Source organism: Phaenicophaeus curvirostris, chromosome 11 (genome assembly GCF_032191515.1).
Source record: "Phaenicophaeus curvirostris isolate KB17595 chromosome 11, BPBGC_Pcur_1.0, whole genome shotgun sequence".
NCBI classification, from domain to species: Eukaryota; Metazoa; Chordata; class Aves; order Cuculiformes; family Cuculidae; genus Phaenicophaeus; species Phaenicophaeus curvirostris.
The window spans coordinates 6,092,820-6,107,396 of record NC_091402.1 but is presented as its reverse complement, the minus strand read 5'-3'; the positions used below and the strand labels follow the sequence as shown (position 1 = coordinate 6,107,396).

The window sequence follows — 14,577 nt, the reverse complement described above, 5'->3', positions numbered from 1 at the left end:
AGCAAGTATAATTGCAGTATCCTATGGCATGTATTGCTGTGTTGCATCTTATTGAGCAACTTTGCATCTGGTTATATCCAAACTGCCTTACAGTAACAGAGCCCTATGATTGGGACAGAAAAAAACAGCACTCTGCGCGGACGTTGTGTTTTACTAAGCTGCTTTATATAGAAACACAGAATTTAACGTGTTAGCTTCCATTTCTTTTTTTGAAAAATGGAAATAAGCGGAGATTACTTTATAGGTTTAAAAAAGTAATTGAGAACAAGCATCCATACAGAAGTGGGTTTGTGTGTGTGTATTGCATGCCTTTATACTTTTTTTATGCAAAAGCTCTTTCATTTAGGAAAACCAAGGTCTGCAAAATGCTGCAAAGCAGGAGGGCTTGGGAGGGGTTTGTTTGACAGTTCTCAGCAAGTGCTGTGCATGTTGCTGAGCTGTGTCTACAGCAAAGGGAGAGAGGGTCCAGCACCCAGCCGTGTCCTAACGGTGTCCACAGAGCCCCAGTAAGAGCTCTGTCCTCTAGTGCAGGTACATGGGGTGCTGCGTGACAGCACACCCAGTATAGGCAGGGTCTCCCAGTTCAGGGTTGCGCATAGCTGGGTCAGGCTTTACCCGAAAGGTAGTGTTTCCTGCAGATATATAATGTGATGCCTGAGGCCTGGGGCTGTCTAGTTTCAGAGAGGAAAGAAGGCACCTACTAAGGCTCTCAGCCTGCAGACCTGCAGGTTTGAGTGTGGGGTGTCCCTGGTTTGAGGGCATTGTGAAGGAGAGAGAAGTTAGAGGTGCAACCAGGACCGATGCCAGTGGGCTTCCTTCCTGAATCACCACGAGCATAGAGCATCGGCTGCCGCATTGCCATGGCACACTGACATAGGTAAATAGCTGTTTCCTTAACAATTTTCTCTGCCCACTATCGAGTCCTGACCAATGCGTGGCTTAGGGGGTTAGGGTTTACCTCCTCAGAGATTGAGCTGGGCTTTATTCGTGGATGGTTAGTGTGCAGGCTGGTGTAGGGTGTGCTGTCCCGGTGTGCTAGGACCAGGGCATCCCTGACTGCAGGAGGCAACGAGCCAACATTGTGGTAGGTCTTCCAGTGAGATCTTGCCCAGGGAGGAAGCCCAGGGGTACACTGGCTTGTCCTCAGAGCTGCCCTGCCCTCACCTCTGCCTGGGATGTGAATATGTGGCTTTTGCCCAGGCAGAGATGTTGGCAGCTGGCTAGCGGGATAGATCACCCTGACATACAGCTTGGAAACCCCTGAGTAAATGCAACCCATTGCATCCCTAGCAGCAGAGTTGTTTCTCCTTGGTGAGGGTGCAATACTGTCTGCAGCTCCCTTTCTGTCTCCATCTGGCTGTGTACCTGCAGTAGGAATCCATTACTGTGTGATCAGAGCTCCTGGAGTGTCTGCAAAGCCGCTGATGAGTGGAATAAACAAACCTTCACCCACCCCAGTGTGCGGAGTCACAGCTGCACAAGTGTGTAGGTGTTGTTAAATGATTTTATGAAGCACTGAAAGTGGAGAGTATTAGAGATGATCTTGGACATCTTTATTTATTGGAGTCCTTGGCCACACTGGCGCGAAAGATGTCAATTGTCCTTTTCCTCCCCAAAATTCATGGCATAATATATGGAATAAAATTATTGTGATTTAAAAGCTGACAGAAATTTGCAGCGAGGAGCGTGCAGGATGAGTTGTGCCCCTTTGGCGAGCGGAGAATTGTGCAATTGCAGCAGGACACACAGAAAATGTGTCCACAAGGAGCCCTGCACCTCCCTCCTTCCAGCCCCTGTGGCAGCGACCTGCTGAGCCCTGCTCCCAGCCGAGTCGGGGCACAGCGGCAGCCGGGGGCTCCCTGGGGCTGTGCTCCCCGAGCAGGGGGTGATCGCAGGTACCATATGTACTGCAAAAAGCGTGCAGCACTTCGATGCGCCTGGGTCTGCGTTTCAGCTTTCATTCTGAATTCTTTTCCCTGTTTGAAGGCAGAGCCCTTACGCAAAGTTTTTTTGTGGTTTATTTTGGGGAAGGGAATTGGAGGGGGGGGAGATAATGTAATTCGGTGATGCTACTTTGCACCCTAAACAGATGATGAGTCGCTCTGGCTAGCAGCTTAACCCTATTATGCAATGCTGGGGCTATGACTTTATTAAATAATAATACAAATTATTTTAATATCGAGCCTCTTTGACTTTGTAACTTCCTCATATAGCTACATTGTCAGCGTGAATGAAATTCCATAGTTAGAGGAATATAAACTAGAGCAAAAGGCATCCAGAAATTGCAGCACTGGGGTGGATGTTGAAGAATACACTGTGTGTACTGGCAGTGACAGCATTATAGCGATACAGAAAAACCCAGGAAAAAGCAGTGCAGCCTTTTTTTTCGGTAAAGGCTCAGTGCGAGCGTGACCTGGGAGGCTCCACACAGATTCACAAGGCTTTGACAGAACGAAATAATAAAATTTAAGGGAAAAAAGACCCTGAGGTTTATGGGGATTTTTATTAAATTGCTGGCGCTTTACTAGATCTCTAGAATTTAGTACAGAGTTTATAGAGAGGTTTAATTCAGAAAATGAGGGTCGCGTTGCCTCTCACCAGGACCACCTGCCTGGGCATTGCAGAGCCAAGCACAGCTGACGGAGGCTTTGCTCCTATGGGTGAGGTGCAAGCAGAGAGTCCGTATCCCAAACGCCTCTGATTTGTGCACCAAAGACCCCACAGAGAAGTTAAATTAGCACAGTGCATTCTGTTACCAAAACTTCGATTTGTTTTCTGAAAGAGAAGGTACTTTGAGTAGTGTGTGGATCTGGGGGTGAATCACCTCTCCAACAGCAAAGCGAGGGCTGCCTGCAGCCCTCTCAGTGCTTTGCTGCTGTGGGATCTGGAGAGCTATGGCAAAAGATGTCAACTCTTGCATACCTAACAACAGTATAGGCAGTTAAAGAATTACATACAATAGAAAAGCTAACTAATGATCAGACAGTGTTGTTATTCGGTGGGCGGCAGCGTAGCAGGACGATAACTATTTATTTACTCTTTGCGGATAATGCTCTGTTATTTTCTAGTCCTTGGCAATAGCAAGAGAGCATCTGATATATACAATATTGGTGTGTATCCAATTGTTTGTGAATATCCCAAGTTTTGAAACATGGTTGTGAGAGAGGAATATAAGCTTAAGCTTGAAAGGCTAAAAAGCAGAAAGCCCCGCACGTAAATGCTATTATGCACTTAATGAGGCAGGGTTTAAAAAAAATCAGCCACACAAGTTGGTTTTATCAAAGAAAATGTATAAATAACAACCAGTGATTCAAACTGCCTCACAAAGGGAAAAGCGGGGACGGGAAGCTAGCACTTCACTTGTGGCATTCAGATAATAGTATTTACTACACTAATCTTTTGGGCTTAGCAATTGACAATCGATATATTATTATCAACAAGCGTTAACGCAAACAAAAAGCTTCCATTTCTTTTTTAACCGTGTTCCCCTAAGTCCCTTAAATTTAATTAAAACCGGACAGCTCTCCCTCTAGTACAAATTAGCGTTAAAATCATATTAAATATTTGTTCTACGGGAAAACAAAAGTGTCAGCTTGTGCTACCAGCTTTGGCTGCTTTCCGCCCCCCCCCCTTTTTTCTTCTACACACAGAGGGGAAAAAAAAATACCAGCTACTCAAAGTTAAAATAAAGTCTCTCTCCCTCCCTCCCTGTCTCCCAAGACTACTGTCTATAACATGTTGTTCCTTATAGAAAGTGGGATATGGTGGCATTTGCTTGATTAACTTGCTCGACAAAAGTGACAGCTGCTGTGGGTGCATGTAGCTAAGCTGCACAGCGCAGTTCCGCCTTTGTACATCTGTCAGCAAAAAAGGAGGAATAAAGAGTGAAAAGAGACAAATTGGTCCCAAAAGGCAATCCATTCAACTCAGGAGGTTTGCTCTATTCAAGCACTCGCTGGGAATCTCAAGTGCTAGGTAGCTTATTCAATTTCATTCATTCTTTAGAATGAGCCCACAAGTGTTTAATTTCTTATTCTGTTGAATAAAAAGGGGGAGCTTTTTTTTATTGGAAGCATTAATTGTAAGACTAGCTGATCAATGCCTGTGATATTAACTCATTGCTTATTTTCTGGTTAGCTGTGTACTTTTAGATCCACAGCCGCTAAACTTCATTTCTGTGACGTGGGCAGTGTCACACCAGTTTCTCTGCTTCCAGGCGTGCTCAGAGCCTTGGCCCCACAAGGCTTTGGGGAGTGGGCCAAATCCTCAGCAGGTGTAAATCGAGAGAGTCACTGGTTTATTATTGATGCCACCCGTAGCCATGTCCAGGACACAACCGAGCCAGATGCTCTTTGCCTGTGGGGCTGAGCCCCTTACCCTGTTGTAGGATTGTCCCTCTGTGCTGGAGGAGGTTTTGTAGCTCAAAATGCTGGACTGCCTTTGGATGGCTCCTCTGGTTCCCCAGCACATGGCAGCGAAGGGGGAGCCAGTGAGCAGGGCACCATGGAGTGGTACCCGGCACAGATGATGGGCTTTGTAAATAGCCAGAAGAAAAGTTGATGGCTGGAGGGGATGAGGATAACTGCATGGGCAGGCCTCCGCCTGCCACACAGAAAATGTATCCTCTCAGGAGAGAGAGGTGCCTCTTCCTTCTTCATCGCGTGGCAGGTCTGTCCCCATCTCCTCATCAGCACTGTAGACCAGAGCTACCTGTGCACCTGAGGGACTGCAGCTCTTTGCCTGCCTCAGCTGTGCCACATCCACCTCCAGGGCCACCACCATGTGTCTTAGCTCAAGAGTTAAGCCAGGTTTCTAAAGTATGACCTGAGAAATAGCCAGGGCTCATCACTGGCAGCCCAGCCAAGACCTCGCTAGCTCAGTCTGGGAGGAGGGCAGGAGGCACGGTTTGTCCCACCACTGCTGTCATCCACATCCAGCATCTCAGCTGAGCTGGCTTTCAGAGGAGGCTCTCAAGCTGAGATCGCCTGTGCTGCCAAGTACAGTCAGGCTTGAGGGACATCTCTTTCGTTTTTTAAAGAAAAACATGGGACACTGCATTGGGTACACTTCATTGTTACTTCTTTATGAAGCTTTCTGATTGCAATGACTGCCTGGGATCAACAGCAAAAGAAACATTGAGAGAAGGTGGAGAGGAACACCATAGTAATCACAGAAGACTAGAAGGACAGGAGTGGTCCTTCCATGCTAGCTGTGGAGCTGCACAGACTTTGGGTTGCAGGTCTGCAGCCTGTGTGCATGTACAGAGCACAACAGGAGCGAATGCAGGAGGACACGCTGTTCCCTCAGGCGGGCAGACTTCACCAGAAGAGCTCTTGCTTCCACTCATTGTGCGAGTCTTCGTACAGCTGCCTGTACAGAGCTGGTCCCTGGAAAGCACGGTCCTGAGCTGCTATGGCTGCGGAGACAACACCTGTCAAGGGGAGGTGGCTGCCGTGAACGCATGTGACAACGCCGAATACCGAATTTGATCTCGGAGCTGCCCAGGATGGAGATGGACACAGCTCCCTTGGCTGTCACGTACTGTCAGCAGTTGTAAATCAGCACAGCCACACTGTGCTTTCCACCAGCTGAGCTTCTGGTCCATTGGACGGGGATGCAAACACTAGATACAAAGAGTCGGTAATTTTTTAATTTTTTTTTTTTTCCCCAGCTGATAGAGTCCCTTCGAGATAGGGCTGTTGCTTGAGAGCAGGTTCAGTTTTCCTTTGGGAAATAAGACTCAGTTAGCACATTCTTCTCTCCCTTCTCACCTCTGTGGTCCCCTCGCTCTGTGCGGGCTGGCTCGGGGCTGCTGCCAAGGCAGCCACCCGACATCCCGTCCCTCACCTTTGAAACACCTTGAATTCAAGGGTTCATTTCAAAGCTGCCTTTGAGCATTTCAAAACAAGTCCGTGTCCCGGACAAAGAGGGGGAGCCAGCCGGCGTTCGGAGCCTCCTTGTGCAATGTGTGTCACCGTTTTAAATAGATTTGCCCTGCTTGGATTGGTTCTGGTTGGAAAGCGAGTACTGAAATGAGAGGTCATAGGGGAGAGTTACTATGGTAATTGAGTAGTATCACCAGTAGTTTTGCTCTTATGAGCATTAAAGCACATAATAATAGACAAACAACAGTGGTTAAAGCAAGCAGGTAGGATTACTATGTTCTTTTGTCAGAAGTATATAATGTCTTGTAGTCGGTTTTAAAGACTTCTCAACCCCCAAATCCACCCAGCAGTCACCTGCTGAGTAATTTTGTATGCCTAATCTCCAGCCCTTAACTACAAGCTTTCTGCTAATTTGAGGCAAATGGGTATTTTTGACACTAAATAGGGCAGTAAAGAATCCCTGACCTAGAAAAACTCCATTCCAAGGCACTGAGAGCAGAAAAATATTCTTTCAGCATCCTTGTGAGACCTTTGGAATGACATAAAATAGCTTTGACTAAACTGTGCTGCAGCCTTCGATTAATGGTTTGCAGAAACTTGCTGAACATCCCTACTACAACTTCCCCCATAAAACTTGTCACTTCAGATTGCCATCAGCCACCACAACAATAATCATTTCATGCCTATTGCTAATTGCAAGCACAGCTGAGGCTCAGCGGGGTGCTCTTGCACAGTCCCAGGCCTTTATACCAGCCTCAATCTGTTGTATGGCACTTGTTCACACACAAAAAAACTACCAGTAAAGGCAGAAAGAGGCAGAGTCACAGGTTCCTTGTAATCCCTCTGCTACCCTGCTGACAACCCAGCCCTATAAGCATTCCTGGTTTTGTCCCACTCTTTACAAAAGCTGAAGTGACCTTAAGCTACTAGTATGTAAGCTTTTGAATGAAGAATACAGCTCCTTCAGGTGCCTTAAGAAGCAGTGTTGCATCTGGCTTACGAGCTTCTGTTTGCAGCACCCCTGGGGTGAGCTGTGGCTTCCTGTAACATGTAAAATATGAGTGTGAACTCAAGGTTCATGGCAAGGAACAGGAGGTCAGGCTTCCATTCAGCTCACACCAAAGAAAACGGGGGTTTGCAGATGTTCCTGGGTATGTGTAATGACACCACCTCCCTGAAAGCGCAGGAGCCCAGCACTGGGCTTTTTTTTTTTTTAATGATAAAATGTGCCACACTCAGTGTGTTACTTGCAGATTTATTCATATCAATTTTTGCAATTTATGTATTCAGAGATGAACTTGCTATTTCAGCAACTTATTGATCATGCTTTTGCATTCAGAAAAAAAAAAGATGGGGGGAGAAGGAGGAAGTTTATTGCTCTTATTGCTGGAGCTGGTTGGGGTGTTGGATGGGCAGTGATGGAAGCCCAGCCCTTGGCAGCTCCTGTAACGCCTGTCCAGGAGCCTCGTAGCCAGCCCATGGCCCACCCAGCAATGAGCGTCACTGTGAAAGAGTGGAACAGAAAGCTTAACCTGAAAGAGGGATTAAATTTCTGGTTGTGCAAATATGGTATCTACTTGCTGTTACTGGGGTACGATAGCACCCGCAGAGCATCTGTTTGCAATTCCTCTGCTGTTAGCCAGGTCATCCTGCACAGCGGGCCGCAGAGGCATCCACCACACGTGTACCAGGATGCACCTTCCACAGTCGTCCTTCACCTCATGCCCCCAGACTGAGTGTGAATTGTCTGGGTGATGGGCAGGGATGCCAGCCAGCACCAGAAAAGTGTGTGGGCAGCAGCGGGTTATGTGTGGTGGTGGGGTGCATGGTCCTCGGAGCATCAATGAGGTCTGCTCTTTCTCTCCACTAGGTGTGAGGAGTTTTCAGCATATTTATAGTATTTACTTCAGTGTGCCTGTGCACAGCTTAGCTGGCACTGAGGCTACAGTAAAGTGCCTGAAATGCAGCCCCATGGCAAGGCTCCAAAATTCAGCATTTGGGCTGTGCCTCTGCACCTTGGCTGTGGGGACGAGCCACAGGGCTGGAGCTGGAGCCCCGAGGAGCCCTGCATTCCCAGCCCGCACCCCACTGCCCATCAGGAATGGCAGCCCCACACTGGGAGAGCGAGGCAGCCACTGTCCTGACAGGACCACATTGCGCTCTTTTGTCTGCAGTGATCACGTTTCCATTCCGGAGCATTTGGCTTTGTTGTTGTTGGGGTTTTTTTAATAATATAATCATATGCAAATGTTATCTTCTTTGGTAGGTTAGTCATGAATCAGAGGGCTTTGCATCTTATAGCACATCAACACTAGTGATAGCTAAAGGGAACATGTAATTTATGGGCTAACTTATTTTTATGAATATGCAGGGCTTAAATTCAGCAGTTGGTGTGTGCTCTATGAAGTGACGTGACGGTTTTGTGTGTCAAGATCAATGAATTAGACTTTGTCTTTTTCTCATAAAGCAGGAAGTCTTTAGAGTGACTTAGGTTTGAGAAAGAGAGCTCCTTTCATGCAGCCAAGCAATGCGCCTGGCTGAGCCCTTGGCAGACGGTGCTCCAGAGGAGAGGGGTGTGATTGGGATTTGGATTTGGCTTGGAGGAGTTTGTGTCTCCCCGAAATCCAGCACATAGGAACACAGAATAAAGTCTCATTTTGCTTAATCTGGGCAGAGGTCATCATTTCTCTTTTGGATCCGTATGGCCGTGCAGGTGTGTGTGGCACTGGACGCCCAGAACCTGCCCCCACCGGGACTGCTCATCTCCTTTAGGATGATGCGAATACCCGCTTATTGTTTCGTGGAAGACAATAGGGAGGCGGTAGTAGAAGGGAGAGGGCATGTGTATGTAACATGAAGTGGCTTCGTGCCTCAGTGGGCTGTGATTTTAAGAGGGGGTGGAAGGGACGCATTTAGGTGACCTGGGCATCTGTGGGCCAGCGCAGCCCTGGGTCACAGCTAATGCCACCTGAGAGCAATGACTCCTGTAAGCATGCTGATTGCAGAAAAGTAACATTAGAAACGTTAACGATTTCTTTCTGTTCTGCCTACGTGGCCCCCCAGCATTGCAAGGGAACCCAGGCAGATCCCCCATAGGCAGCAGGTGATTTGTGCCACCTCAAGCCAGCTGCTGGTCCTGGGTCATCGTCCCAGCACCCTGAGGCACCAGGGGTTCTCTGGGGATGTCTCTCTGACCTCTCAGGCTAGTCTGAGGGGTTGGAATGCATGGAGACCCACCAGACCTTCATGTCTACGGTGCTGGTCCAGCCTTCACCAGCTAACCAGGGTGCTTCATTCACAATTCAACCCCAATCTGACATCAGGACTTCAAGTGACAGCTAACAGTATCTGAGCTTGACTTCTGTTATGGAAACAGCTCCTGCTTGCCTGTCTCAATTAGTTTCATTTGAGCTCATAGCTCCTGCCAGGTTTCTGTCCTGGAAACGAAGGGGCAGCAGGAATCTCTGCCACGAGTTGCACAAAGTGTAAGCATTGAGCAAGAGATCACTACGTGAGATTTCTTTGGTGACTCTTCCATCCCTTTATTTCCTCCATTTTATTAAGAGGTGCTATAGAAATAGAAATACAGGAACATCTTCAATGAAGTGGGAGGAAAACCCTTCCCCATGCAGCATGACCATCCTCTGCTGCCTGCTTCTGGTGAGGGGTGGCAGCTCTCCGCTGTGTTACCATCCGGCTCAGAAATGTGTATTGAACCCACGGTTTTGTGACGCTGGGCTGGTTTAGTTTGGACTCATTGGTTTTCTTTGGTGAACCTTGTGCCAGCTGGTGGGTGCTCCAAGAGCAGTGCCTGCAGGCCCCAATGTCACCTGCTGAACCTGCTGACAGCTCGTGGTGTTGGAACCACACGCCCTGCAGGGCCCCTCGCACTCTGCTCCCAGGCAGGCGCTGGCCACTCAGCCGCTGTTGAAGGGTGGAGGGTAAAACATCTGCCAACCACCGTTTTGCAGTCACAGAATATCCAGTTGTCCCCATTCACCGGCTTTAGCAGCTATAGAGAAGAGAGTGTCAGAGACCCCCCCGCAAAGGGGCAGGGACACCTGCACTTGGCTGGTGCAAGTTTTAGGCTACCTGCATTTCAGGCTAACCTGGATAGTGCTTGGTCAGAATTTATATAAACTGCTTTGGTCAGAGGGAGTTGTCTCTGACTGGTTCTAGATGAATTGCAGCTGGTCTGCAGTGTGGGCTTTGATCTGTGTGCGTAAGAGATTGCAAGAGAAGGGCGTGACTGCGTACAGAAGCAGGATGGATTTCTGTACGCAGACCGCTTTGTAATCAACCGTTGTGCTGAGCACCGTGGGGAGGTTTTTGTGATCCCCTGGCCGCAGCCCCTGCTTTTCCTTCTTTCCAGGGCTCGCTGCTCGTCTGTGTGGCATCAGCAGCACTGCCAGCCCTGCGTGAGTGAGGCGCTGATCCACCGCAGGCTTCCCGCGCTGCAGGGCTGGCAGGCTGCTGCCACACAGCTGCGAGCCTTTGTCACAGAAAAGCAGCAAAAATTCAGCCCCTGGAGGGGCCCTGATAGTTCGGCAGCTTGAAACAAGCTCATTTCTCTGTTCTTTTCCATCTTTCGTAATGGTAAGGGTGATATCAAAGCATTTTCCATGCAGCCTGGGCAGGTGCTTCCACCAGCATCCTCACCCGCAGCCAAACCTTGCCCTGCACGAGCTTCCCCTCCACCCGCCGTCAGGGAACCAGACACACCCCATGGCTGGTTATGTTTGAATTTCAAGACGGTAAGTAGCTTGAGTGTGTGTCTGACACACTTAAAGGCAGGACTGTGCTCTCACTGGGGTGGGGAATGGGTTAAAACATGGACTAGGACAAGCGCACACCGCTGCTGGGAAGCCCCATCGATGTCCAAATCAGATCACAGCAAAACCTTGCGGCATTGTTGGTGGCCATTACCCTTCCTAATAAGTTTGTTGTTGTTATTATTAAAATTTAAAATCTCACGTGTGGGGATTCTGTGTAAAAGAGGGTGCCTGTCTCCTCCTCTAAGTCTGTCGTATCCCAGGAACAGGTTGGCCAGCGGGAAAGGTCGGTGCTGAGCGTGTGCTGGGTGCAGCCCGTGCTGCTCGGGGCACAGCACGCAGCTCTCACGTGGTTGCTGGAGAAGTCTTGTCTCTTTTGCAGCAATGGTACACCAGCTCGATGAATGTTGTCTGCACCTGGCTGACAGACCGCATGGACCTGCAGCTTCACATTTACCAGCTGAAAACACTCATTAGGATAGTAAAGGTAATGGTCCAATGTCTTTTCGCTACCGCATGCTGTCAGGAGGCGCGTCTGTGTATGCATGTGTGTGGTGTTCTCTTAGGCAAACTGCCACAGGCAGATAAATTCAGCCATTCACTAAAATTCTTAAAAATTAAGATACTTGTGTAGCAAAGGGTAAACAGGATTTGGGAATGCATATAGATGCAAAATACAGGTGTGCAAATAAGAGCAAAGTAATGACTTGCATGAACAAAGGAAAACTCTATTGCTGTTTGACCCAACCTGGACAATAAGCACACCAAAATTAGCCTTCTTGTGGACAAACATATTGGTCACACCAATCAGCTCCAGTGTTAAAATGGATTAAATCAGACCAAAAGTTTTTAACGCTGTTTTACTAGAAACATTTAAGCCCAGCTATGGCTTGTGATTATCGTCAGAATGCAAATGAGGATTGTTCTCATAGTTAATTGCAGTTGTTTCTTTTACAATGGGTGTATATAATCAACTCTAAGAGATCACAAAGGTGAGATAACATATCCTGAAAGTAATGTTTTTTTTCCTTGAGTGCATGTGTATGTGTATATGTGTGTGTGTGTGCGTGCCTTGGACTAATGATAATTATTTCAGTGTGAAATCGCAGTGGTTTACATGAAATAATAAGATCACAGAAGGGGGTAAATATATTTTTGATCATTTTAGGTTCTATCTAATGCTTTTTGGTCTAGCATTTTATAATGTTTATGGTCTTGTGTGCAGTGAACACATTGAAGGCATGAATAAATTAAAACTGAAATGTATTAAATGTGCTTTTCATAACTGAAAACAACCAGCACAGACAAATTATTTCTACTTGTCAGCTAGCTGAGGAAAGCTTTCTTCCTAGTGCTTTATTTATACCAATATTACATTCAGAAGCAGCTACAACAAATCCAACGTCTTTCTGAAATAGCAGAACAGTAAATGGTTTCCACACAGAACAGAATAGAATTAAATCAACTACGAGGCCAGTTTTACCTCACAGAAGTCAAGAACGTAAATTCAGATGAGATCTACTGATCGTAGTAACAGGAGAAATACAGCTAACTGTGGAAATGCAACCCCAGTTTCAGAATTAGGTGAAGAACTAGATATTTAAGGAACATGTACCGTGTGCTTATGTTTATACATCGACAGTTTTTCCCAGTATCCAGGACTTAGTTTATTTAATCCAAATACTGTAGGTAGGATTATTTAATACAGAACATTCCAGGAACGTGTAATCACATCTGCAGTTATGGGTGATAAGCATTCTGTTGCATGAAGCAAAATAACTGACATGACAGGCGGATGGATGCATCCGAGAGCAAGGGCCGTTAGTTGGAGCAGAGCCCTTATCCGTTGCTCCCGTGTCTTTCTGGACCCCAAGCCACCCTGTGCTAAGTCCCAGCGCATCCCTGCTTAAAGCCTTTATGCAGCCCCCAGCCTGGCCAAGGCAGAGCTGGAGCTGCAGAGCTGGGGTTCCTGGCTCAGGGCACCCCAAAGACCCTCAGCCACATCCCTGTTGTCCCAGCCCCTTCCGTTAGCAGCCCCAAACACCAGGCATGGGGGCACAGGCTGACTCCAGTGGCGGGGGAGTGAGTGTCAACCCTGACCTCTCTGCTGTCTCCTCCTCCCTCCATGCCTCTCCCCACTTTAGAAAACGTACCGGGATTTCCGATTGCAAGGCGTGCTGGACTCCACCTTAAACAGCAAAACCTACGAGACCATCCGGAACCGGCTGACGGTAGAGGAGGCGACGGCGTCGGTCAGTGAGGGCGGAGGGCTCCAGGGGATCACCATGAAGGACAGCGATGAAGAAGACGAAGAGGATGACTAGGGAAGCTGGGGATGGCCTGGTGTCCGTGCATGTACCTCGTCTGTAACTCAGTTAGCCACATTAGGAATTTTTATGTCAGCTCTAAATGCCCATGAGAAGTTTACCAATACAAATGCCATGTTAGCTGTGTGGTAATAAGATTAGCACCTCTCTTTGATTCATCGGTTTCCTAATTTCATACCTATATGTTCATAAGCAATATGGAGCACCATTGTTTAATACTGTTAATGGAAAAACTACATAGAAAACATGCTAGGTGTGTCCCTGTTAAAGTTTAAACAATGCTTCATTAATGTACTGTATATACATTGATGGTAAATTGTTGTGAAGATGAGTGAATTGAGTCCTTTCATTTCTTTGTTTCTCTTCTGTGGATGCCAACTGCTTAAAATTAATAAAAAAAACACAGCTTTGTTTTTAAAAGAAGAATGAAGCAATTACAAATGATTTTTTTGTTCTCTCTGTTCGTTTAAAAACCAGAAAACAAACAAACCCAGACAGCTGTTTGAATCATTCTGCATCCTTGTTAGCGTACCAGGCTCTTCCCTTCAATATGCAGTTAACTCCATAGAGGCTACATCCCAAAGGATTAGTCACTCTAATTGCCACACCAGATTAATCCTATCATTATGGATATATCATGCCACATTACCAGTCCAAAGCAGTTGTTTTATGTTGACGTTTGCTCCTCTAAATGTTACATTTTTGTTTAAATCTCAAATAACCGTGTATGTACAAAGACAACTTTAATTACAATCTTAGACTATACAAATGTGTTTATAATAATATATTGAATATTTATTTCAGTAGATTGTAACCATAATTTACAACTCTTCTGTTTCACAATGGGTTTTATATATGTCATGTACATTGCATTTTGACCAGTAACTGCATGTCCATCAGCCCCAACTCCAGAGCTTTTACTTTCTGTGTAAAATAGTGATCCATCTTGCTTTTTTTGCCTTATACAAGCCGACAGTTGTAAAAGTGTGAGAACTGTGGCTTCTCAATAAATAACTATTCAGATGTCCTAAGAATAAATTACGGAGTCTTTTTATGTCTGCCTTAGAAAAAAAATAATTACCAGCTGAGATGTAAGAGCCCCCACCTCTCAGAATAAAGGCATTTTCTTTTCTCATGGGTGTTTTTACAGTTTATTAATTAAGAAGATGGCTTTCTGATTTACTCCCCCAGGTCAGGGTGGGACCAGCCTGTCCATTGCCCAGGTACGAGGGCATTTCTGCTGCCACCAGCACCATTGTTTGCACCGTTCTCTGCACTGTACACCCTACGATCTGCCTCTGGATGCGTCATCGATGATTTGCTCTGCTACAGCCCCGTTTTTACACAGGCATCAGCCTCCCCTGACACTTACCTTCCACCAAAAGGCCTCTGTTTGTATTTTCACTTCTCCCAACCGCAGCGGCCTGCAGGGCACAGGAATGCACAAGGCAGGTCCCAGGCTGAAATAAAAAAGTGGGCTGGTTTGATGGGAAGGAGGTTGGGCTGCTCCCAGAGGTCATGCAGTCACTCCCACTCAGCAGCCACTTCAAACCGAACAGGAGTCCTGACAGCCCAGGTTTCAGTCATTTGAGA

General features: G+C 46.9%; 1 protein-coding gene across 22 annotated transcripts in view; it reads left to right on the top strand.

The window, feature by feature from the left end:
• CADPS (calcium dependent secretion activator) overlaps positions 1 to 14,117 on the top strand; it is a 217,976-nt gene extending 203,859 nt beyond the window's left edge. For all 22 annotated transcript variants that reach the window (XM_069865973.1, XM_069865976.1, XM_069865974.1 and 19 more), the window contains 2 exons: positions 11,040 to 11,144; positions 12,802 to 14,117. In XM_069865973.1, coding sequence (XP_069722074.1) covers positions 11,040 to 11,144; positions 12,802 to 12,981 — 285 coding nt within the window. In that variant the 3' untranslated portion in view covers positions 12,982 to 14,117. The remainder of the gene's footprint in view (positions 1 to 11,039; positions 11,145 to 12,801) is intronic.
• The last annotated feature ends 460 nt before the right edge of the window (positions 14,118 to 14,577 follow it).